This window comes from Eubalaena glacialis, chromosome 12 (genome assembly GCF_028564815.1).
Source record: "Eubalaena glacialis isolate mEubGla1 chromosome 12, mEubGla1.1.hap2.+ XY, whole genome shotgun sequence".
NCBI lineage: Eukaryota > Metazoa > Chordata > Mammalia > Artiodactyla > Balaenidae > Eubalaena > Eubalaena glacialis.
In genome coordinates, this window is record NC_083727.1 from 18426771 (window position 1) to 18451732 (window position 24962).

The following is a 24962-nucleotide window of genomic DNA, read 5'->3' on the forward strand; positions in this document are numbered from 1 at the left end:
GGTTAATTTCACATGTTAAGTTGTCTTTACTATGGTGCCCAGCTGTCTGGTCAAACACCAGTCTAGATGTTGCTGTGAAGGTATTTTTTAGATGTGACTAACATTTAAATTAGTAGATTCTGAGTAAAGCAGATTATCCTAGATAATGTGGGTGGGTCTCATCCAATCAGTTGAAGGCCTGAAGAGCAAAGACAAGAGGTGTTCTGAAAAATGCAATTTGCCTCAAGATGGCAACTCAGAAACCTCCTTGAGTTTCCAGCCTTCAGAATTCAGACTGCAAATCAAACTCTTTCCTGAATTTTCAGTCTGCAGTAAGTTTTCACAATTCCTTTAAAATAAATTCATATTCTTGCTCTCTTTTCCTCTCTAAAATCTCCTATTGGTTCTGTTTTTTTGGAGAACCGTAACTAATACACTAGTAATTTAGAGGATTTTAAAATGTTTCTTAATGTGGACAGTTTTGTTTATTCTTCAAAGGCACTTACTACTAATATGTAATATTAAACAGATACAGTTTAAAAACAAAATTTACTTCTCAAATAAAATTTACAAAGTTCTGAAGGCAGCATCTCTCCCATGGAAGAATTAGCACAATAGGATAAGGAAACTACTTAGATAACATATAGGTCTTTGTTCTGAATAACATATCTATAGAGAATGAACTTTAAAGACCCAAAGCTTACCATTTGGGTATGGAGTTTCACACAGTGTCAGGAAATCAACAATTGAATAGTCCATTTCTAGCACTGCAGTACTTTTCCCATGCATAACTGTTAAGCAAGGTCTTCTTCCTACAGTATCGTATGACAAACCTCCTGATAAAATAATAAAAGGTTCCCTAGAAATAAAATACATAGTTAGGATTACAAATAGCATAGTGGAGTCTATTTTCTTGCTGTATCATAAATTTTTTTTTAGTGAAATAATAAAATCTTAAATTTTAACATTTTTACGCATCATTTAATTGAATACTCACATGTAGCTTTTTAAATTGCGTTAGGTAAGACCCAGGTGAGTTCCTGAAAATTAACCTACAGTAAGAATGAACACTGACCACATTTGACTCTCATACCTCCCCTTTGGTCCCTAATTTTTTTCCCTTTATCCTCTTCATACAATTTTCAAAATATTCTCTCTGGGTTTCTTCTGATAAGTCTCTTAAATGTACTGTCATTATTTCCAATCCTAATAACCAGACCTTCTCAACAGAAATTCTAAGAGAGAATGCTAATACCCTAAGGCATCCATTGTATGTAATGAATTAACTTCTCATTGATGCATCAACAATGTACTAGCTACAAATCACCCTTGAGAAAACTGAGAAAATGGTCGCTCAAATCATTTTCTGTAGGGCTTAATTCTCTCCTAGAACCTTGGCTGGTATGCTCTCAAACTACAACTTCCATGCACATCTATCAGCTGCCTTTTTGCCACTTCTAATTAGCCCTATAACTCTTGTCTCCCTATTAGTCATTATTAAATTTAATGATTTGTCTAGATCTACTTTTAAATATATTTAAATATGCAAAAAAGAAAAAAACCTAAATATCCTTTCCTATGTTTTGGTCTGTGTGTATTTCTTTATCTTTGACCTGCCTGTTCATGTTTTTTGTCCATGTTTTATTGGATTAGTAACTCTTTTCTAATTGGTTTGTAAGAGTTCTTTGTATTCTAAGGAAATTAGCTCTTGATGTACCTTCCCATTTGTTGGTGGGGAAGTTGTTTATGGTGCATTATACAGATGATTTAAAGTGTTCCATGTATGATTTTCTTAAATCTCTTCATTTACAATTTTTTAGGTAGTTTCATAATGCTTACTCTAAGTCCAGTGTAGCTATCTCCCTCCTCTCACACTTAGTACAAGCAGTATGTAATAATATGTAATGGTTAAAAGTGCTAGTTTTGGAACTAAACTGTCTGTTTAAATCTCAGCTCTGGCTTTACTTTCTGTATGACCTTGGATAAGGTGCTTAATCTCTCTACGCCTAGCTTCTGCATCTATAACATGGAGATAGAGTGATAAATATCTATTTTCAGACAATTATTGAATTAATTAATATTTGCAAAACACTGGGGCCAGTGCCTGGCACACAGACTACCCTTAGTAAGAATTACCTAGTATTATTGTCATTATCATCAAATAATCATTATCACCCATTGAGCTAATTTATTTTGCTTATTGTTTTCCTCATGAAAATGTAACCTCCATGAGGGCAAGGGTTTTTGTCCACTTTGTGCACTGCTGTATCCAAAACAGTGCCTCGCTGGTAAATGAATGAATTAACAGAAATGTATGTTACGTTAACCATTGTCTAGCTTACTAACGTTTAGATTTTTCAGCGCTAAACTGTTTTGGGTAATCTTAGTTTTTCAGCTAAGTGACAGTAACCAGAGCTTAAAACTTTGCCCTGAATAGAACTATATACCCATACATTCATTGCTCTAATCTCTTGGCTTACTGTGATTATTGACTGTGGTCAGGAAAGTATATTTAATTTTCTTCTACTTTTCATCACATATAGTGAATAAACAGAATATATCTCTTCTCATCTGTATTTTGAAATACAACATACAACTGAATATAAAATACTAAGAAGAAGGGTGAAGAGTCTAACAACTTATACTCCTATAGAGTGAGAGGCCTGGGCCAGGTATTTTATATGTAGTATTTCAAGAATAGTCTGACAAGTTTGTTTTTACATATAGCCAACTTAAAAAAAAAAAAAAAGTATTATTAATGTAAGAACCATGAACAGGAAGATGCTGAGTCACATTACAGAATAAAATTTCCATGGAGATACCAAGTAGGTATTGCCAGGTAGGTGATCAGCTTATTGGACAAACTGGTAACGTATTAAATAACACCATGGCATTTAGGTAGGTTTGTCCTCAAAAGGCAACTATGTGTTTGTTCAGTGGCCTTGTAAATGGCCTGTACTTCTTTTCTAAGTTTAGGAGAAAATAAATACAGTGAAAAAAACATGGATAAAAATAAATGGATAAATAGTTTGAAAAGAATACCAAGGTAATATTCTTTTTCATAATAATAAAGGTTTCCATAATTCAGCAATAAATGCATATATATACATATATTTTTTTTAAATTTTATGTGCTGTTTTAAAAAAACCTTATTTTATGTGCAGTTTGCCAGGCAGGAATCACCTGACTTATAAATCCCACAGGCTATATATTTTTTTCATTGTAATGCCCCAAATCTTGAGGTGTAAATATTAATGAAATAGTTTACAAGAAATAAACCAGTCTTAAATACAATGATAAAATTAAATATTTTAATCCTAGATGGTGAAAATTGTAAAAATTCAAAGGTTTTGTTGGCATTTGGAATTATATTAAAAGTTCTAGGGATCTAGATTATTTCTAGGTAATGTGTGAATTAAGTTTTATTCCATTACTTTAAGAGGAATTTAAGAACAATTTCTTGAACGATGTTGTTGGGTGTTATCCAAGACTGTAACTTTTGCAGGCACCTAGGTGAGGAAGGTGTTAGTCTGAACGTTTTATAACCTTGATGGTGATCTGTAAGAGGCTATAGACACCTTAGGAACACATGTCTGCTTCCTGATTCTGATCAGCCTCCCCAGGCTGGCCTTGATAACGGCTTTGGCTGAAGCTGTGTTTCCAGGTGAAACGTTCTGTATTTTTTCTACCCAAAAAGCCATTTGTATAACGAACTTGCTCAACTCAGTTCCATAATACTACCCATTTATTCACTCAAATAGTTTTTGAGCACCTGTACGCCTGAGAATAAAATGGTGCTCTCATGCCTAGTCTAGACAGACAGTAAACACACTGTGACAAGTATTGTGAAGAAAATAAAGCAAGGTTGAGTGATGTGCTGAATGTAAGGGAGGGGCTAGAGGGGTTACTGTAAAATAGAGCAGTCAGGAAAGGCCCCTACAGTAACGACAGATGAACCGGAACCAGAATGAAGAGGAGCCAGCCATTCAAAGATCTTGGGGTTGGGGGAGAAGGATATACATCCCAGGCTGCAGGAATAACCACTGCAAAGCCCTCAAGTCAAGAATGAGCTTGGAATATCTGAGGAACTAAAAGGTCAGCACGGTTGCAACACAGTGAGTAAAGCAATACGTGGTAATAGATGCCATGACCCCCAAATCGTGCAAACATATCCTGTTACACCGTTAGGATCTCAAGAACCTGTCTCCTCTATTTCATCTTCACAATTTCTTTAGTTCTGACCCTAATAACCTGCAGCTTATATTATTACAATCACATTTAGTTGTTCATTGCCTGAGATGTACTTCCCCCTCATTTTTTTGGTTCCTCCTTTAGAACTCAGTCCTATCGTTCATTATCTTCTACAAAAAACCTTTCCTGACTCATCCTCCCCTCCTGAGTTGGGTACCCTTCCTGTGTTCCTAAGCACCCTCTTCTCAACATTTCCACACTGAATTGTCATTGTTTATCTACTTTCCGTTTGTATTGTGAGCTCCTTCAGGACACAGTATGGTATTTTACCTCTGCACTCAGACCAGTTAGCAGACCGGAACCATTCATGCATCACACTTTGAGTAGTGGAGCACAGAAAGTTGAGCCTCCTAATGATTGGTACTACTTGACTTAGCCTTGACTTAGTGTCATTAAGGATCTCACTACAAGGCCCCACACCCCTCACACTCTATGAACTTCAATCAGAAAGCACAGAACTCTTTGGCTGGGCCTGGCTGGGTAGACAGACTAATCCCAGGAACAAGTTCACTGCTTAGTTATGAGAAGTTTTCATCACAGTACTATTTGAGTGAACAGAGAAACACCTGGGTACCATAAGAATAAAACACTATGATAATGAAGTGAGTATTTTACTAGTATGATGATGATGATATTCCAGTATCTTTCTAGTTCAGATCTGTACCTTTGCCAATTTTAAGAGGACCCTCTGGAACTAGGGGAGCCACCTCCAGACCATGTTTCACTAGTGACTAACCCTAAGACCCTTTTGTTAATTCAGATAAAAAGATATGAGTTTGGGGTAAAAATAAAGAAACATAACATATTTAAACAAGTTCATGTTCATTTACTGACCAATTTAACAATGATAATACAGCTTTGGTAAAGTGGATTCGTATATTACAGTATTTGCATAAAATATAAGATTTTAATATAATTTTATGTTAAATGTTTTATTATTTTTGTTATGTTAAATTGTTAAGAGTAATTGGACTTAATATATATCCTTTAAGGTATCAAAAATATGGAACCTCAAAATATTTCCTTTCGGATAACTCCTCTAAATACCCATATAACACACAACAGTGATGCTCAGAGTGTGGTCTGTGACTGCTAGGGGTTCCCACGACCTTTTCCAAAAAATCACTAAGGGTAAAACAAAACCATTTTCATTGTGATATAAACACATCACTCACCTTTTTACTATGTTGATATTTGCACTGATGGCACAAAAGTAACAGTAGGTGAATAAAACTCCTGGCACCTCAGCATGAATCAAAGCAGTGGCACCAAACAGCACTAGTTATTTGTCTTTTTTATTGCCACACGTTAAAGAGGTGTTTTTCTCTCACTTTAAAATGTCCTTGATGAAACAGTAAAATGACTAATTTTAAATTTTTCATATTGACCTTTAGGCTTAAGTTTATTAAAAGGGGTTCTATTAGTAGCATGTAAAGAAATGTCTTTTTAATACTGTGCTGAGAAAATGGGAGGTATACATAAAGCACTGCTTCTGTATACTGAATTGGACAGTTATTTCTAGAAAAGCACTTGTACTACTGTTTGAGTTATGAACTGAATTGCTATTATTTTTGCTTAAAGGATGACTGACAAACTATCATTAGTTAGGTTTGGGTAACTGATAGTCGTTTTCTCAAAAATGAATCAAATGAGTCTGTTATTTTAAGAAAAACAATTGAGATTATTTGGTTACAATGATAAAATCTAGGCTTTCAGGTAAAAATATCAAGAGTTTGGAAAACTTTTATCTGTCATGCTGAGCTTCACAGCTTCCCAATACTTAAAGACTTTCCTGATGAGATCAGTGGTAATATTAACAATTAAAAAATATATTACATAATAAAATGTATCAACACTAGAAGATATGAATGGTTCACTTAATCAGTATTTTCCAAAATAAAACAATTCCACTCATTTTTTTTAGAATTTTAAAGTTATTTTAAAATATATTTTTATGTTAACATGCAAAGGGTTTTTATTATTTTCAAGTAAAGTAATACATATTTTAAAAATTCTAACCTTTATTTCTAATATGGTAAATATCAATAGATAAAACCCACATAAATAAAAGTTCTTTGGGATTTTCCATAATTAAAAGTGTAAAGGGTCCTTAGATTAGTTTGTGGACTGTTTGTATACACCTAAAAATTAAGCCCACACAAAAGAAAATATGCTATGACAGGTTTTCATTTTAATAAAGGTTATAACAATTAATTAGTTATTGTAATTATTAAGAGATTATATAATTATATAAAAGGGTATTATAATTAATAAAGGTATTATAATTAATAAAGGTATTAATAGTGGGCTTGAGTTTGTTAAAGGGGATTCTATTTGTATAACTCAAAGAAATAAAGTAGCATTCTTTTCTAAGTTATCAACTTTTGACCATTAGTATAGTGATATTTATCAAAGTCCTATGATTTCTCTTCATACTAGACAAATTTTAATGTCTTCCTTAATTATTTAAGAATTTTTAAGAGTTATTTAGCATCAGTTCTCTAACATGTGAAATCCTCACTTAAGTGACTGGCTTACAAGCCACAGATTTGGAGATAAGGGCAGAAGAAGAATTCATGAATCTAAACTTTTTAAGGCAGTCTTTGCCATATGGAATTAATTTGTGATTAAATGGACCATAATGATTAATTATGAAAGGGAAAAAAGATCTCAGAACACCTTCCCTACCTTGGATGCAGAAATTTGCTTAAGTGCTCCTATGAACTGAATATTTCATGAACCTTAATAACTTTAGAAGAATTACAGTACTCCCTTGTAGCCCAAAAGGCTGATGATCATAACAAAAGCCAGTATGATGAAGTTGCCATGTCTATGGCAACATAACTTTTCTCTACCTGTGCTTTGCAGGACAGAGCATCAAGTGTAGTGTGAAGTTAAACTAGAAAGCAAAACAAACAGTAAGCATCAACATGGTAAATTAATGAGATAAAGATACAGAGTTTAGTAGACTTATCCTAACCATACAAATTCCACAAAACTTATGCTTTGGTATTTCAATCTGTTACAATTTTTATATATGGATTGGTTAGGATGCCTAAGATTTATAAGGATATAGCAGCAATTCATATTAGTGTATTACTCTGGTTCTTTCTAGAATCAATACACATAGGAGAATTTAACTATGTAACAATTAGGCTTTCTTTTTTCTCAAAAAGAAATCTAAACTTTTTAATGTAATCTTTGCCACATGGAATTAATTTTTGATTAAATGGACCATATATGAGGGTTCACAGTGTTACAAGTATGATTTCAAAGCTTGTTTATAAAAGAACATTTAAAAGTCATTTATTGCAGAAAAAGCCTTACATGGATTTGATTCTCGTCCTCTAGAAAAATATAATCTAAATTATATAAGCTGATATCAATATATATTATAAACATCTAAGTAAAAGTACTAGAATAATCAGTGAACTATCACTAAGATATTTAGTCTATGTACAGATCTCAAGTGTAAGCATTTTAGGGATGGGACAAAATGTAGATTAGGATGTATAATGATGGAAAATATACCCTTACATTAGCTTGAACAATCCATAAAGCTTTAAGGATGCACCAGAGAACCAACTTAGAGATGGAGGAGGTATGGCTCTAAAAGAAGAAACTGAAGGAAAGCTCAGAATGAGCTTCAGTAGTAGGTAAAGTAGAATGAATCAACTGGAGGCAGTATAAGAAGGGGATATCTGAATAGCCATAACAAATAAGTAACAATTTTGAAAACAATTAGGTTTGAAATAAAGCTGTACATTTTAATAAATAATACATATTCAAAACTATAGAAAAGCATATGAATAATTTCTGGTCCCCGTCAAAACATAAAAGCTTAGCTGGGCAATTGCTTACAAAAAATTAAATTAGAAAGTTTCTATGAATCATTGCTGCTTTGCCTGCAGATACAAACAAATTTAACTTCAACCCCAATTATGACAGCAGGCTGCCTTTCCATTAACAGCAGTCATTTAGGAGTTCAAATTATGGTTAGAGAATTTAAGATAAATCTAAAGCATAAATGCTGATTTTTAAGGTAGTGAATTAATAAAACAAAAAAAGTTATCCCACATTGATGAGATGGATGAAACTATTATATTTTATACTCAGTTCTTTAAAGTATACTTTCAAAAAGCAATGTGGCAATTTGTCAAGATTTATAAAAATATTTTATCTTCAAAATTTCACCACTGGAAATTTACTGTAATCATAAAATAGTAAAAATCTTCTGTTAAATTCTCTGTAATATCAAGAGAAATATGCTCACTACTGTATTAATTATATTATAAACCTGATTATAATATTAAAAAACTAAATGTTCAGAAAAAGGGAGGTATGACTGAGTCAACTACACAGCTCTTGAAACTAATTTAAAAAATTGATAAAAACTATAACACTTTAGACCTACTAAGTAGAAAAAAAAATACCAAACTGAATATGCTCTAAGAATATAATTAAGTGAAAATGGATATGTATTTGAAAAAAGACTTAGGGAAAATGAACAAATGAAAAAAATTATTTTAGAATAGTGGAATTACAACAGTATTTGCGACTAATCAAACTTTTTAAAAAGTGCATTTTTCATGTGAAATACCATGAAAATAGTTTGCCAATTTTTAATGTCATTTCCGTATTGGTCATTACACTTTGTATTAAAGTACTGTTAAAATGTAGCTTATGCTGAAAATTTTTCTGCTTCCTAGGCCACTCAAGAAAAACTATACAAATCAAGTCACGATATTATTATGATTCATCCATTTGACAAGCATTTTACTGAGTGCTTAATATGTGCTGGTCACTGCAGCATGGGCCAAGAATTCTTGTTTTCCATCATTTAATTTCCCCGGCTTCACTGCATCCTTTAGCTAGCACACTCCCCTCTACCACACTTTTAATTCTTGTCATCTACTTCAATGTTCCATTTCAGGACCTAAAACCTAATCTTAATCCTAAGATTATTGGTTCTGTGGCCAAAAAATTTTTCCAGAAGAATGGATCATATAATCATATGACAATGCTTTCAATATTTAAGAAAGTTATCTTCTCTATCTGTACACTTTGGGTTCGACATGAGAAATCCACTCTAAAACTTTCTTCTAAAATTATTTCATTTTCAGTCATGTACCACAATGTTCACTGCAGCTCTATTTACAATAGACAGGACATGGAAGCAACCTAAGTGTCCATCAACAGAAGAATGGGTAAAGAAGATGTGGCACATATATACAATGGAATATTACTTGGCCATAAAAAGAAATGAAATTGAGTTATTTGTGGTGAGGTGGATGGACCTAGAGTCTGTCATACAGAGTGAAGTAAGTCAGAAAGAGAAAAACAAATACCGTATGCTAACACATATATATGGAATCTAAAAAAAAAAAAAAAAAAGGTTCTGAAGAACCTAGGGGCAGGACAGGAGTAAAGACGCAGACATAGAGAATGGACTTGAGGACACGGGGAGGGGGAAGGGTAAGCTAGGACGAAGTGAGAGAGTGGCATGGACATATATACACTACCAAATGTAAAATAGATGGCTAGTGGGAAGCAGCTGCATCGCACAGGGAGATCAGCTCGGTGCTTTGTGTCCACCTAGAGGGGTGGGATAGGGAGGGTGGGAGGGAGGGAGACGCAAGAGGGAAAGAGATATGGGGATATATGTATATGTATAGCTGATTCACTTTGTTATAAAGCAGAAACTAACACACCATTGTAAAGCAATTATACTCCAATAAAGATGTTAAAAAAATAATAATGACATAAAAAAAAATAAAAAAATAATTTCATTTTCAGTGTCTCCTATTCCAAAGGCTCTTTCTTTTCTGCCATTACTCATATGGAGGTCTTCCCTAATTTAAAGTAAAAATTAAAATCTGCATCTTACTCTTCTTGATGACATATAACTGCTACTTATATATACTGGTGAATTCACTAAATACATGTTCTAAATGAGTATTTTCTATTGTGAATCCACCCATTTCTTTTTCTTTCTTAAATTTAACGTCCCTATATCCTGGCTCATGTTTGAAATGATGCTAATAAAGTACCCTTACAAATTAATCCTTCCTACAATATATATCTCCTAATTTTTCTTCTGTTATCATTCTAATCCATCTTTCTACAGAAGTAAACAATGCTTCCTTACTCTCTCCTACAAACACTTCAAGAACCTGATATCCTGGGTTTCCTTTTTTCTCCCCCTGTTCAGAGTCTGCTAGTCTTCCTTTCTACATCTTTATTTTAGTGTCTTTCAGGATAAAATACCAGTGCTGGGAGCCTTGGTGCTAAAGGGTTCTGAGCTGTCAGGGAACCATTCTGTATGTGCTTCTTTGTCTTATACTCAGGAAACATCACCTCCATTCTAGTAACCACTACTGGTTAAATATATTTCAAGGGCTTGATACACGTTTACTTTCAAACAAAATTAACAAGTAAAACTTGCTAATGATATAAAAATGGATTTGTATATCAGTAGACTTAATTAAATATGTGATATCAATTATGTTTCAGCAGTAATGAATTATCTATATATATACACTAATATGTATAAAATGGATAACTAATAAGAACCTGCTGTATAAAAAAATAAATAAAATTCAAAAAAAAAAAACTAATACAGAGAGAAGCTTAAAAATAGAGGAATCTTAGTACTTTAAATTGATAGAAGCCACGGAGAAAAAACCCAATCTTGAGCATATACTTATATAGCTACTAAATGAAGTATTCTGATGTCAGAAGACAGAGCTATCAATCTAGTAGTCTCACTTTTCTAGCTACACAGGATTATACCATAATAGTGTTCGTTAAGGCACTGCACGTCAAATGTTATCTTAAAATCAAGAAAGTGAACAATAATTTATCCCAGTTAGGTACAAGGTTTGAAGAGTAAGACTGGGAGAAAATGTTCAACTTTTGAGAGAATGAATATAATACAGATAAATCTGGGGTGGGTCATAAGAATGTCTCTGAAGATAGTGATACAATGAGAATTAGCCAATTTGAGGTTGAAACTTGCTGACCAACATGGTAAAAGTAACATGAAAACAGGGAAGGTTATCTGACGATGCATGTGAAATTTTAAGAGTCCATGGACTCAAAGAGGTCTTTTCTCATTAGGTACAATTAAATGTAAATCTGCTTGTGGATTTTTCCTCAACAGTGAGTATAACACCAAGTGCCATGACCACAAAGGGATACCATAAAATCAAACGTGGGAATCTTCAAATTAGAATTAAATATGCATCCTGGAAGCAATCTGTGAAACTCTCTAGTCCTGAGTAGCTAGGGTTACTTGCATTAAGTTATCCAGCCTGTTAGAGGCACAGACAGATCTCTCATCTCACATTAGTGTGATTACTTGTATTGAGTATGATTTAATATTAAATTTAAAAAGATGACCCGATAAACTAGCAAATATAAAAGAGAATACAGTTCTTGGTGAACTGAGTTACTTGTGACTCATTAGGATAATCCCATCCTAACCCAGGCTATTTGTGATACTGCCTAGTACACTGATTAAGAGCTCCAGCTCTGGAGTCAACCTGGGCTCAAATTCCAGCTCTGTTACTTCATGAGGCGAGTTACTTAAGCTCTCCATGACTCATTATCTATAATCCTAAAAGGAGACAATAAAAGTACCCAAGTCATAGTGCTGTTATGAGAATTATGAAAGATAATGCATTTCAATTGCATAGCAGAATACCTGGCAAATAATGGATGTTCACTTTATCTACTAATTCTTTTCTTCTTGGTGCTTGAAAGCCAAGCCATCTAAGTAAGGGTCTTGAGTTCAAGATATAAGATGCTATTTTTGTCTCAACTAAGAATATCAGAATTGCTAAGACAAAAGGAAACCACTTGTGATTCTGAATGTGGTTTCTCTTCTTGCTGCTATGGGTTAGCAAGAATTGAGATGGATGAGAGAGATGGATGGGCAGACGGAACATCTGCTGAACAATACTTTGGTGGCAAGAGTTCAGAGAAAAGCAGAGGCTCCATGAATGAGAAAATACAAACATACTTATTGATGTAAAGGCTATTACCAAACCTGTGATCCCAAAACATTGTCCTCAATGATCAACGTATCTGTAAATGAACTGAAGGTGAGTTTCTTCATCTGCAGTTTCAGCAAGTAGCTTAGCAGAGCAATTGTTGCTGGGAGATCTGCAGGTATGAGTGTAATCTTGGGGATTGGTGGTTAATGTGAACAGAGAGCAGGCAGTAGTAGAGTACAGGTAAGAGTGCGGACTTAATTACATCTGGGCTCTTCTGCTTATGAGCTGTATGACTTTGGGCAAGTTACTCAACCTTTCTTCTTCAGTTTCCTCATCTGTGAGATAATACCTGCCTCATGGGGTTGTTGCTAAGATTAAATAAATATGCGTAAAGCACTTTGGCAGCACACACGTAGCAGGCGCAGCACAAGTGTTAACAGATACAGTTATTTAAGAACAATCTACAGTCAAGAAGGATAAAAATCATAGAAAGTGAGCCCGTGTTCTGGAGAAATAACTTTGTGCACAGGGGAGTTTTGGGGCTTCTGAGAGTTAGGATTCTCTCATCAGAAACACGACACTGGTAGCAGTGGGGGAAACTCAATTGTGGCAAGTTTGTGATGATTATTGAAATAGATCTTTAGATATTTTCATGAATATCATGAATGTACCCTGAGTTTTTACTGTAATCTGGTTTTTTATATTACACAGGTAATCTACCTACAGCTTTTAGCCCACATATAAATTTAAAGAAATCACCATATCTACTCAACTACTTGAAAACAAATTCTGGCACCAGGGGTGGGAGTGGGGTAGAGTAAGTGGATAAACAAACACAAAAGCCCAACAACTTTTCCTTAAAGATTAACTTAACTACATCATGCGTATGTACGTGTGTGCCTATCAAGGGTCATCAAACTATGGCCCACTGCCTGTTTTTGTATGGCCTGCAAACTAAGAATGGATTTTACGTTTTTAAATAGTTGAAAAAATCACCCCAAAGAATAATGATACCTGAAAATTATATGAAATTCAAATTTCCAAGTCTGTAAATAAAGTTTTATTGTAACACAGCTGCATTCATTCATTTAAGAGTAGTCTACAGCTGCTCTGGGGCTATAGTAGCAGAGCTGAATAACTTGCAAGAGACCCATACGGCTTGTAAAGCCTAAAATATTTACTCTCTGGTCCTGTACACAAAAGGCTTGTCATAGCATGTGTTATGAAGAAAGGGAGTAAATTAATCTCTTAGCTGTGCTTCTCCAAATGTAACTAAACTGCCATATTTAGCCGTGATCATATTCACTTTTAGGTTCCCTAACAGACAGGCTTCCCCTCAACCTGGTGGTTCTTTGAAATGGTGCTTTATATAAATTGTTGAATCTTCACAACAACTCTGAGGTAGATACTACTCTCATTCCCACCTTACAGAGAAGGGACAAGCACAGAAAGCTTAGTTGATCTGCCGAAGGTAGCACCTGAGTGGACAGCTGAGGCCGATTCAGACGCAGGTGGTCCGGCTCAAGAGCTCACGCTCTAATCACATTGCTCAAGCATCACTGGCTGCAGGAATTCACACCTGAGTCACGTTAGATTTTACAAAAAACAGCTTCAACAGAATTGACTTACCATTTAATTTTTGACTCTTTATTAAGAACTGGCCATGTAAAGAATAGCTGCATATCTTTAATAAAAGTGCTATTAAAATGTAATATTAACTAAGTTGTCACTGTTCCCTATGTAAGGGAAAAATCTTGTCTCCCTTGGTGTAATATATACTTTATTAGAAAATAAAAGTTACACAACATCTTGATTCCATTTTTTGTCAGTTTACCTTTAACATTAACAGCTAGTTTATCATTAACAGAAAACAGCTAAGTCTTCATGGCTGTGCTTTTCTATACACCAGCCTATCTTCTTCTTCCTTACATTCAATAACACTGTGCTAGGACAATTAGAAGTGAGACAGGTATGTCTCATGCTTTCATCAATCTGAATATTTAATGGGAAAGGCATGCATTAAACAAATAATTTCATTATTAATGACAAGTGTAAGTTTTAGAAGGAAAAATACAGCATGCTTTGAGAGTATATTACTAGGGGACACAATCTAGTCCACATGGCCAAGACATCCTTAAAAGTAGTGACATCTATGCTGAACTATAAAGCATGAGAGGGAATTCTTCGGCCTTGAATTATTTCTAGGGAAAGAGAAGAAAATGTGGAAGATTCTGAGCAGGGAAGGATGGCCCTTCTAATAAAATCTGGTAATTTGCCAACATGAACTGATAGAACACATTCTGCTGGCACCTGCCCGAGACACTTGCTAGGAACAGGAAAGGTTGAGAGCTGCCTAGCTTGCTTAATGGAGCGTGGTTCTGGTCTCGATGGGAGGGGTGTTCCAGTAGTTCCCAATGTTGGCTATGTGCTAGAATTCTGGGGAGATATCTCAAGGAAATGAGTCATGGAGGGAGAAAAAAAAGAGCTCATTTAATTTACTGAAAATCTTATCCCAGGTGAAAAAAGAAATTAGAAAGCTGGAGAAGACTGTTACCAGAGGGTTATCCTATTGATCTATTTAACAGTACCTACAAGTGCATACAAAAGAACCAGACTTTTTTCATTTCTGATCCTGTGAAAGGAAAAATATCACTGCCATCCTGAAGAAACCAGGAACTTATAAATATTACCACTATATAGGAGTGAAAACGGGAATAGGTAGACCACAGAGAGGAAAAAAAAAAATCTTCCCTGTATTTTTGCCTTTGTTGCCAACCAATAGCTGTTAAAATGATTAGATAATTCAGAAGACAGTTAGCACTGTTAGTTTAAATGTTTAGACAATTTATTTTATGTTGTATTATAAACATAGGGTTTTTTCTTCTGGTTCCCCACCCCACCCCGTTTCACTGTTATGCTTTCCTATTCACATACCTTTGCCATAGAACAACCACAGCAAATAAAAGGCAATTGGTAGTTGAGGTTTCCCAATAAAAATAAGGGCAACCGTTTATAGAAAGTTCATTATGTACCAGGCACTGTGTGAAATGTTTTGAATACATGATTATCTCACTTAATTCATTACAACAACCTTTTGACCTATTATCACATCTATGTCATAAATGAGGAAACTAAAGCACAAAGAAGTCAAATAACTCTGTGCCAAAGGTCACACAGTGAGGGATGCCACGGTCAATTAAACAGATGCTATTCCTCTTGGAGTTCACTCAACCTTTTGTCTGAACACAGTATATCTTCTGGGTCCCAGAGGAAGGCTAAAGAGGATCAAGGAAAAATAACAGCAATCTTAAGATTCTTCAGCCTACTATCTTTTTTTCGAATGAGAAAAAGGCTGAGTTGAATTAGATTGAGAAAATAGATTGAAAAGGGAAGTAAGCCAGTTATAATAACCAGTGGTTATAAGCTGGTATATAAAAAAATGTGCCAGTGGTTCTAAACTTTAGTATGCATCAGAATCTCCTGCAGGTCTAGTAAAAACAGATTGCTGGGCTTCACCCACAGACAGAGTTTCTGATTCAGTGGGTCTGGGGTGAATTCTGAGAACTTGCATTTCTAACAAGTTCTCATCTAAGGCTGCTGGCCCAGGGACCATAATTTGAGAACCACTGCACTATATATACTACATAAATTCACTCTCTTACAACATAGCTCTAGTAAATAAAACCATACACCTTTCCTAGGAAACTAGAACATAAATAAAGGGGCTCCTTTAGAGGTTAAAGAGATGTGGAATTTTCAAAGAAACCTTAAAAATTTTTTTCCTTTATTATATTTTTAAATATAACATTTGGTATATACAAAAAACATATGTAAGATATATAAATTGTAAAAACCATATAAATCTTATACCTAATTCACAGTGTAAATCAGTCTCTTCAAATACAACTGATGATCTTCTTTTGATATTAAGCTGTATTTATTATTGGAATTGCCAAATATTCTTAAAATAAGATTTAATTTATGAAGAATACTTATAACTTTCATAATGAACATATATTGTATAAATAGGTTAAATTTTAAATCTTTTTTCTTCATTGCTTATTCCACAATTTTCACTAGTGAATAAACACTACTGCTACTGAAGAAAGACTAAGCTAATAGAACATATAAAGTTGGACAAGAAAAATAATTCGAACTTTCCAAGATATATTGTGAAACTACTAAAGACAGAGAGAACACAATGAAATATTTTATCTTAAAATTATCCATTTTAGTTATCTTGTTAAATAAAGAAAGCATAAAATTTATGACTGGGTTAAACCATTCTAAAGTAGGCTTTCAAAAATAAATGATAAGAGAGGCTTCAGTGCTACTTCAGTAATTATATACAATGAATACTGTCAGTGAAGTAAAATCTTACCCAGGTCTAGTCGTTTTGAATTCCACCTTGAGGATAGGCTTGCATGGTTCTGGCTTCTTCCCATCCTTTAACTGTTTTCCTAAAATATATTTTCCTGCGTTAAATTCTAAAATTCTCAGTTACTCTAAACTCTTATACATTGATAGTTTATAAAATGAAATATAATGAAATCCACCATGAAACATTTTAAAGTGGTCTTGAAAGAAATATTTAACACAAAATAAGATATTTTAAATGATCAATTTACTGTTTGAAATTCAGTGCTAAAAAGTAAATAAAATAACTTGTCAACAACATTTATGTGATAAAATTCTAGTAAGAGAAATTCAGTCTTTCCAATGTTCTTAATTGAAGATAAGCAAAATAGGGTCTCAATTTGCTCAATGAATTCAAGTTTTAAAATAGCTTATTTGAGAAAAATAAATCTAAATCATATTTTCACCCTAAGTGACAGGCTGAAAAATTAATCCCTATGCTAATAAATTCATTTACATTTACTCTCTTAAAGTAAAATCCATCCATTGCAATGTCCAGAAGACTGCTAAAATAAACCAACCTCTATAAAATGTGTCTGAAACTCACACTGTCAAAGAATTTTGATTATTTTTAAAAAGGTTGATTTCTGTTATCTATTTTTACATGTTCACTGTATTAACAACTCAGAAAAATTAAAGAAAATAAAACACATTATTCCCATTTCTTAGGGATTAATCAGTCTCACCATTATTATACTATTTGTGAAGATCCCAAACACACACCACTATCCCAACACTTCTTATCCTCTTTCCCAGCTTTTTCCCCCATAGTAACTAGCTCATTCTAATGTAGTTTGTATTTTCTTTTGTTTGTTGTTTGCCTCACCAACAAGAATGTAAATTCCATGAAGGCAAAGGTTTTTAAGTGTGTGTTTTCTGTTGATACATCCATGGTGACAAACATTGTTTGGCACAGAGTGGACACTCAATAACTATTTAATTAGTGAATAAATTAATAATTTTTCTTTAGGATTAATTTCTAGAAAAGAGATACTTAGGTAGAACTGTATTCCAGAAAGGAAGAAGAAAGTGTAGGAGAGTATTTTGCCACACGCTTCCTGAACAGTGCTCTTTTTTTTTTTTCTGATTTGGTAAGTGGAAAGGGTATCTCATTTTAATTTGTATTGATTTAATCCCTAATGGAAAATTCTTAGGCTTTATGATCATCTGTATTTCTTCTTTCAAAAATAACTTATATCTTTTACCCGTGCTTGTATGTTATCTTCTTTATATTTAAAAATAAATTTAATATTCAAAGGTCATTAACATTGTGTCCATATGTTGCAAATACTCTCCCTAGTGTCACTTGTGATTGATTAAATAAGTCTATCAGTCTTAATCATGTTTCTATTTAAGAAAACTTAAAATCCTAAAATGGCAATTCTTCCAAAATTAACTTACAAATTTAATGTAATTAGAATTCCAACAGCTTTTCTTAGATTTGGACAAAATGACCTTAAAGTTCACATGGTGGGCTCAATGCCTATGAACAGCTAACAAAACTAAAAAAGGAGACTGACTTCCAGAATGACAAAGTGTGACCTCCTTGAACTCGCTCACTTACTAAAATTGAAATACTAGCAAGACAATTAATCACTTCAGAACTCCGCAAATTAACTGAAGCCACAAAATGAGCGTTAACATTATCTACTCAATGGAAATGACCAAACCTTGGTAAGACAAGGGGGACTGGGATGTTTTGACAAGGGCTATTCCTATTCCCTTTGTTCCCCAGCTCCGTGGCCCAGTACCATGAAAAGGCAATAGCATCATCAGCCAACAGAGAGCACCGAAGTTTATTTGCAGTTGCATTAAAACCAGATCCCCTAGAGGGCAGTCAGTACTTTGTCCCAGTCTGCAGCTCCCTGAAAAACTCTACTCCCAAGGCATTGTGGGGATTTCACTTGACAGAGCAGACATCAGCTCCTGGAGACAAAAAGCCCTGCCTCCAGGGCATCACAGAAATAATAGCAATCTGCTGGCGATATCATAGCTGCCTAAGGCTGTGGTTTGAGTTGAGGCAAATAAGATCCTGGGCAGGAGTTTTTAAAAAATCCTGAAGAACTGGACATACTCTAGGGATCTAAAAGGCTGTATACATGTGCAAGGCAGTGTGCATGCCCAGGAAAGACCTAGGAAAGGAAAAGGCCCCAGTCATTCATCTCTGGCCAACTCTAAGACTCTGGGCAAACAGGAAGTTAAAAAAAAAGAAAGTAAAATGAGCTATAATACCACCGCTGGCAGGAACAATGGAAGAGAGGTACTTACACGTGGCTGGTAAAAATGCGAAGGATACAGCCTTCTTGAAAAGCAGTTTGAGAACATTTATGAAAAATAGAAATATGTAAAACTAGTAAATTTCGAGGAGTAGTAATTCTACTCATAAGCATTTATTCCACAGAAACAAAAGGACCAATTCCTATCGAATATGTACAGAAAGGTAAAGGCAGCACAATCTGTAGTGATCAGAAACTGAAAATAAAGTTAATGCCCATCAATTTGGCATGGCTGAATAAACTGTGAAAAATTGTGAGACAAACAATTGGCTGACACACTACCATTAAAATGAAGGAATTAGGGCTATGCCAGATGACATGGAGAGATTTTCCTCAAGTACAGTGGATTAAGAAAAGTGAGGGGGCTTCCCTGTTGGCGCAGTGGTTAAGAATATGCCTGCCAATGCAAGGGACACAGGTTCGAGCCCTGGTCTGGGAAGATCCCACATGCCGCAGAGCAACTAAGCCCGTGTGCCACAACTACTGAGCCTGAGCTCTAGAGCCTGCAAGCCACAACTACTGAGCCCACGTGCCACAACTACTGAAGCCTGTGTGCCTAGAGCCTGTGCTCCTCAACAAGAGAAGCCCCGACAATAAGAAGCCCGCGCACCGCAACGAAGAGTAGACCCCGCTCACCGCAACTAGAGAAAGCCCACACACAGCAACGAAGACCCAACACAGCCATAAATAAATAAATAAATAAATAAATTTATATAAAAAAAAAGAAAAGTGAGATGCAAAAAAGACTAATATAATTCTATTTTTGTAAAACAATGACCAAAAAATCTCATATGTTTGTATATGTGTGTGTAAATACATATGATTTTAGAAATGCATATATTTTGGAAGAACACCTGTTAGATTTTTGACATAGCTTACCTGGTGGGACAGGAAAGGGGACTGGGCTGCTGTGTCAGGGAACGTTTAGGGAGAAGAGGCTGGTACACTACGATCCCGTATCATCATATGTGTATGTGTATGAAAAAAAACTATCATTCTTTTTTGTCACCGCGTCTTTGGTTTCATGGTTAGGAAGTTCTTCTCCACACAAATATCATTACAATTTTTTTTTTTTTTTTTTGCTTTTTCTTGTAATTGCTTTATAGTTTCATTTAATACATTTATTTTCTGAAGTATATTTTGATATAGGGAAGGTATTTTTTCTTTAATAATTTCGGCACTATTTGTGAGCTCTATTGAGCTATAATTGCCAGACAATAAAGTGCAAGTATTTAAAGTGTACAATGTGACGAGCTGTGATACAGGTATGCACCTGCCAGCCTTATTACTGAACCATCAGAGCTTTCCCCACTGATATGAAATGGCACTTTTATTACATTAAATTTTTATAAATACACACCATTCAACTGGTATTAGAAAATCTAATCCTGCCTTTAGATCCTAGGGAAACATCTCCTCACCTCTTTATGCAGAAAATGATGACGCAACGGAATCTTGAACCTCTGGCATCCTAACTTACAAGAACAAACAAGTGACTAGTGATAGAGTTAAGTAGAACACCAGATCAAGGGACAGGAAAGGACTGCCAGGGGAGAAGACTGGTTTCTTGAGGTGGGAGAGAGAATTGGGGAAATCAGAAAGGTATGGAAAAAAGGAGGCTTAAATCTGAAAGCTAGTCCCTCATGCTGTACAAGGAACAAAGTAAGAATTTCAACCTCTATTTCAATCTGTTCAGAGATATATGACCTTTCAGTCAGGAATTTAAATGTTTGCTCTGAAGAAGACCAGATACATAAAATCTGGCCAGGTACAAAATTCCTAACTTTTGTCTTGCTCAATAGTCTTTTGGTATTGCTCTACTGTGTCCAGCATTTAAACTTAAAGTTTAAAGCCGGTCTGATTTTTACTTCTTTATAAATAAACTTTTCGTCCACCCCATGCAAGGATGCTAAGAGAGTAGTTTCATTATCTCTGTAAATTAAAAATGTTACAGTTTTTAAGAGCGATTTTTCATTAATCTTGCTTGGAAATTAGTGAGTCCTTTTGATTTGCATACTCTGATCTTTATTTCAACTCAGGTTTTTAAAATTATGCCACTGATTATTGCTTATGTTCCTGAAAGGTTTATTCATCTGTAATCCTAGACTAACCATTTTCTAAACCAAATCAAGTAATAAGGCACTAGCTAAGATTTTATAAAGCACATATAACTAAACATTTAGAGCATCACTGGATTTCACCACTAAGTGTCATTTTATTTCTTAACTGCTATGCCACCTCAGTAGAAAAATTTGTGCTTACTCTTTCAACTACCTGTGAACTACTTTGATAAATCATTGAAAAGATCTGGTTAAATATAAAACTCGACTTAATAAATCACATAAACCTCCATGTAACATGTGATTTCTTCTTGTCTCTTACTATGCCCTGCTTCCCATCCCCCAAAATTACCCAGCCACAATCAACAAAGTCCCATTGATTCTAATTCCAGAATTTTATTATGTATGTCCATTTCTTCTCATTAGCAGTCACAATTGATATCTTCATTATTTACTGTTGACAACAGCTTCCTAATTGACCTCCCTCTTCTGCTCCCAGATCATCTGATGCAATACCATCAAAGCAGTATTTCCAAATATAAATTTTATGTTTCTCACTATAAAATCATTTCCTAGGTCTCCATCATGAAGTCCAAACTCTTTAGCATACTACAATGTATATTTTTGCCTCTGTATGCAGTTCTGTCTTAGTTTCCTGCTACTCACCCAAAGGAATTTTAAACATTGGTCATATTAAACTATTAGCAGTTTTCCAAGAATACCCTGCTTTTGATTATGTCTTTGCACCTTCTGACTAAAATAACCTTGCTCTGCTCTTTGCTATCTTATAACACCCAAATATAAAAACTAGGGAAAACTCTGTAATGAACTACATTAAAGAACTGCTGTATGGATTTGTTATTTATTGAATGTTTTATGCTTCAGGTAAATCTTAAAAGTAGATTAATAGAAATTTTTAATATGTCACATCCTTAAAATATTACATTAAGTTACCTTTACTTATGTGAACTTTGAATTTATCTTTCCTTCAGCAACGCTTAACAGAATAAAAGTTCTCTAATCCTGGGTTATCCTTCGATAAATGGATTGATTGTACTGATGAATAAGCTCCACGAACTAAATCTTAAAATGTCATTTCCTATAATGGATACCTATTGATTTTGACTATCTACCATCTCCGTTTCCTCTGAGAATAATCTGACTTTGGTGAACGTGACAATAGCAGAAAAATCTCACTCTGCAACACATCACACGCACATACCCAGGGTTACATGGGAGATCCTATGGGGCCCTGGGTCAGCAAATCACTTAACCATGATGACTGCTTCAGGGTAAGTACCTGAGCCATGCCAGGACTACCAAAGTTCTTCCCTCCTAAAAAATGAAAGCCTATCTGCCATAGGAGAGAAACAAGCCAAAAGAGAGAGAGAGGGAAGTAGAGCTTACCCACTAGGCTTACCATACAGACATACAGAATTTACAGCCCACCAAGATGAAATGACTTTGCAGAGTCAATAGATGGTACAAATCCTGCTTAATTTCCACACAATCATAAAACTTTACACCTTAAAAATCACCTTGTTCAATCCTTTCATTTTACATACGATGAAACGAAGTCCCAGAAAACAGTAATTATCTCTACAAAGTATTTCACAGACAGCAGAGCTAGAATTACATTCCAGATTGTCTGACTGCCAGGGAAACGTTCTTTGATATTCATAAAAACTAGATTAAAGGGAGATATCACTTTTTGTTTGTTTTGGTCAAAAATCATCTGTCGAGTAATTTCAGACACCCAAATAGAGACTTTCTGAAAAAATATGACTATCAACCATCTTGATATGCATAAAATTATACAACTTTATATCACAAAATTACCTTAAATGAATTCAAATTATTCTACTTTCTTGGCCATTTTATCATCATTATCTAGATAACTGCTATGCCCCTCAGAATAAAAGTCCACTATCAAACAGCTTTAGCAATGAATGATGCCATCAGAGGGTAAACTGAACATAGCTACCAAATCTGGGGAACTGTCTTATAATTAAATTATAATTCAAGCACCAGGCCATCATTTCTCAAAGTGTATTCCATGGAACCCTAGACAACCACAAGATGTTCTGTGAACAAAAGATGCTAAAGTCAAATAAGTTTGGGAAAAGCTACGTAAAATAAATTAATATATAAACCAACATAAATAATAAATATACAGTTGATCCTTGAACAACATGGGTTTGAGCTGCGTGGGCCCACTTATGTGCAAATTTTTTTCAGTAGTAAATACTAGACTACTACAGATGTAGAACCACAGACACCAAGGGCTGACTTTAGGTCATATGCAGATTTTCTACTAGGCAGCGGTGAGCACCTCAACACCCTGCGCTTTTCAAGGGTCAATCATATATATGTATGTATACATGTGTATACGTACCTTCCCTCTTAGAAATTCATAGTGTACGTTAAAGATTAAGAAGTCTTGTAGTGAAGAAAATGTTCAACTTTAATTCAGCATTTCTAAAACTTCTTTGATCATAACATACTTTTTCACCAAATAACTCACTAACATAGGAAAAATTAGTATCGTGAAATACATTTTGGGGAAAACTAATCTAAAAGTCTTTTGGTCCTATCCTACCAAGTAAATAAGATATCCAAATTTATATTTACTATAATCGCATATGTATATAGCATGTCAGTTTCCAGGTACTTTCACCTACATTTTGCTTATTTGTTCCAAGGTGTAGAATGGTGCCTATCACTTAGTAGAACCAATATTTGTTGAATGAATAAATAAAAGTACAATCAGTTCCAATCAATTATCAAGGTAACGCTTATTAATTTTTTTTAAGAATAAGATATACTTAACCACTACCTTACATGGTTTATATATGAAAAAAACCCAAGATTTACCGTAACTGTTAGAAAGTAAGAGCAAGAGACCACAACACAAGATAGTAATGAAAAAAAGCCCTAAATTTCAATCCATCAAAGCAGATATTTAGTATACCAAAAATTGCATACCACAAATATGGTATATGTATATATGGAATATGTGATACCTTGTTACTGCATGAAAAACACATTTTTGCGCTTTAATGTATAAAAATGCACTTAGTTTTGCCACTGAACTCAACTATCAGCATAAATTTAACTTTGGCAGGTACCTACCACATTACTGTTGCTGAAAATAATTCATATTTTATAAAGAAACAGTACTTCTGATGATCTACATTTTTAGGCTGTTATACTGTGCCAACAAATGCCATCCAACTTCCTAACATCTGCCACAGCAAAAAATGTACTTTTACATTTTGTTTGGATTCTAATTTTGAAAAAAACATATTATATCAAATATTCTTTGTCTTGTTTGAAAAAAGTAATTCTAACTAGTTACCCTTTTTTGCTAAGATATTACAAACCCTGTAGAAATCTATTTATGCTACTTCTAAAAGTCTGCTCTCAAGGTCTTAAGTTTTTAGTATAAAAAAAGTATCAAGATTAAATAGAAAATCACCATTTGGCAACCAATAAGTAATCCATCCAAGAAACAACAACAGATGCTAAAACCAGAGGGTAAAAATTTGATGAGGAATGGTATGTTTACAGAGTCTCAAATATTTCCTTCAAATCAAAACACTTATTGATTACAAGAACAAATCAAAAACATTTATTAATTTCAAAAGGAAAAAATAACGTTATAATGGAGAGACCTAGTAGACAGAAGCTTAATCAAGGGATCAGAGTATGAGACATCACTAGGACAAGTCAAACATAAGCTCCACCTGAGGCTGCAAAAAGAACACATCAATCCTTTTGGGATATTCCTGCTGAAAATGTACAACTTGAATCTAAACATGAAAAAACATCAGACAACACCAAATGGAGGCACATTCTATAAAATAACTGACCTGTAATGTTCAAAATTTATCAGTTAGGAAAGTCAAGAAAAGGCTCAAGAACAGTTCCAGTTTGAATGAGACTAAAGAAACATGACAACTAAATCTATCCTGCATATAGAC

At 34.3% G+C, this 24962-nt stretch overlaps 1 protein-coding gene across 4 annotated transcripts in view; it reads right to left on the reverse strand.

Annotated features, from left to right (window-relative positions):
• The window catches only part of STXBP5 (syntaxin binding protein 5), a 169079-nt gene that overhangs the window by 69080 nt on the left and 75037 nt on the right, over positions 1–24962 (reverse strand). For all 4 annotated transcript variants that reach the window (XM_061206752.1, XM_061206751.1, XM_061206750.1 and 1 more), the window contains exons 9-10: positions 16609–16687; positions 684–838 (exon numbers count right to left, since the gene is read on the reverse strand). In XM_061206752.1, coding sequence (XP_061062735.1) covers positions 684–838; positions 16609–16687 — 234 coding nt within the window. The remainder of the gene's footprint in view (positions 1–683; positions 839–16608; positions 16688–24962) is intronic.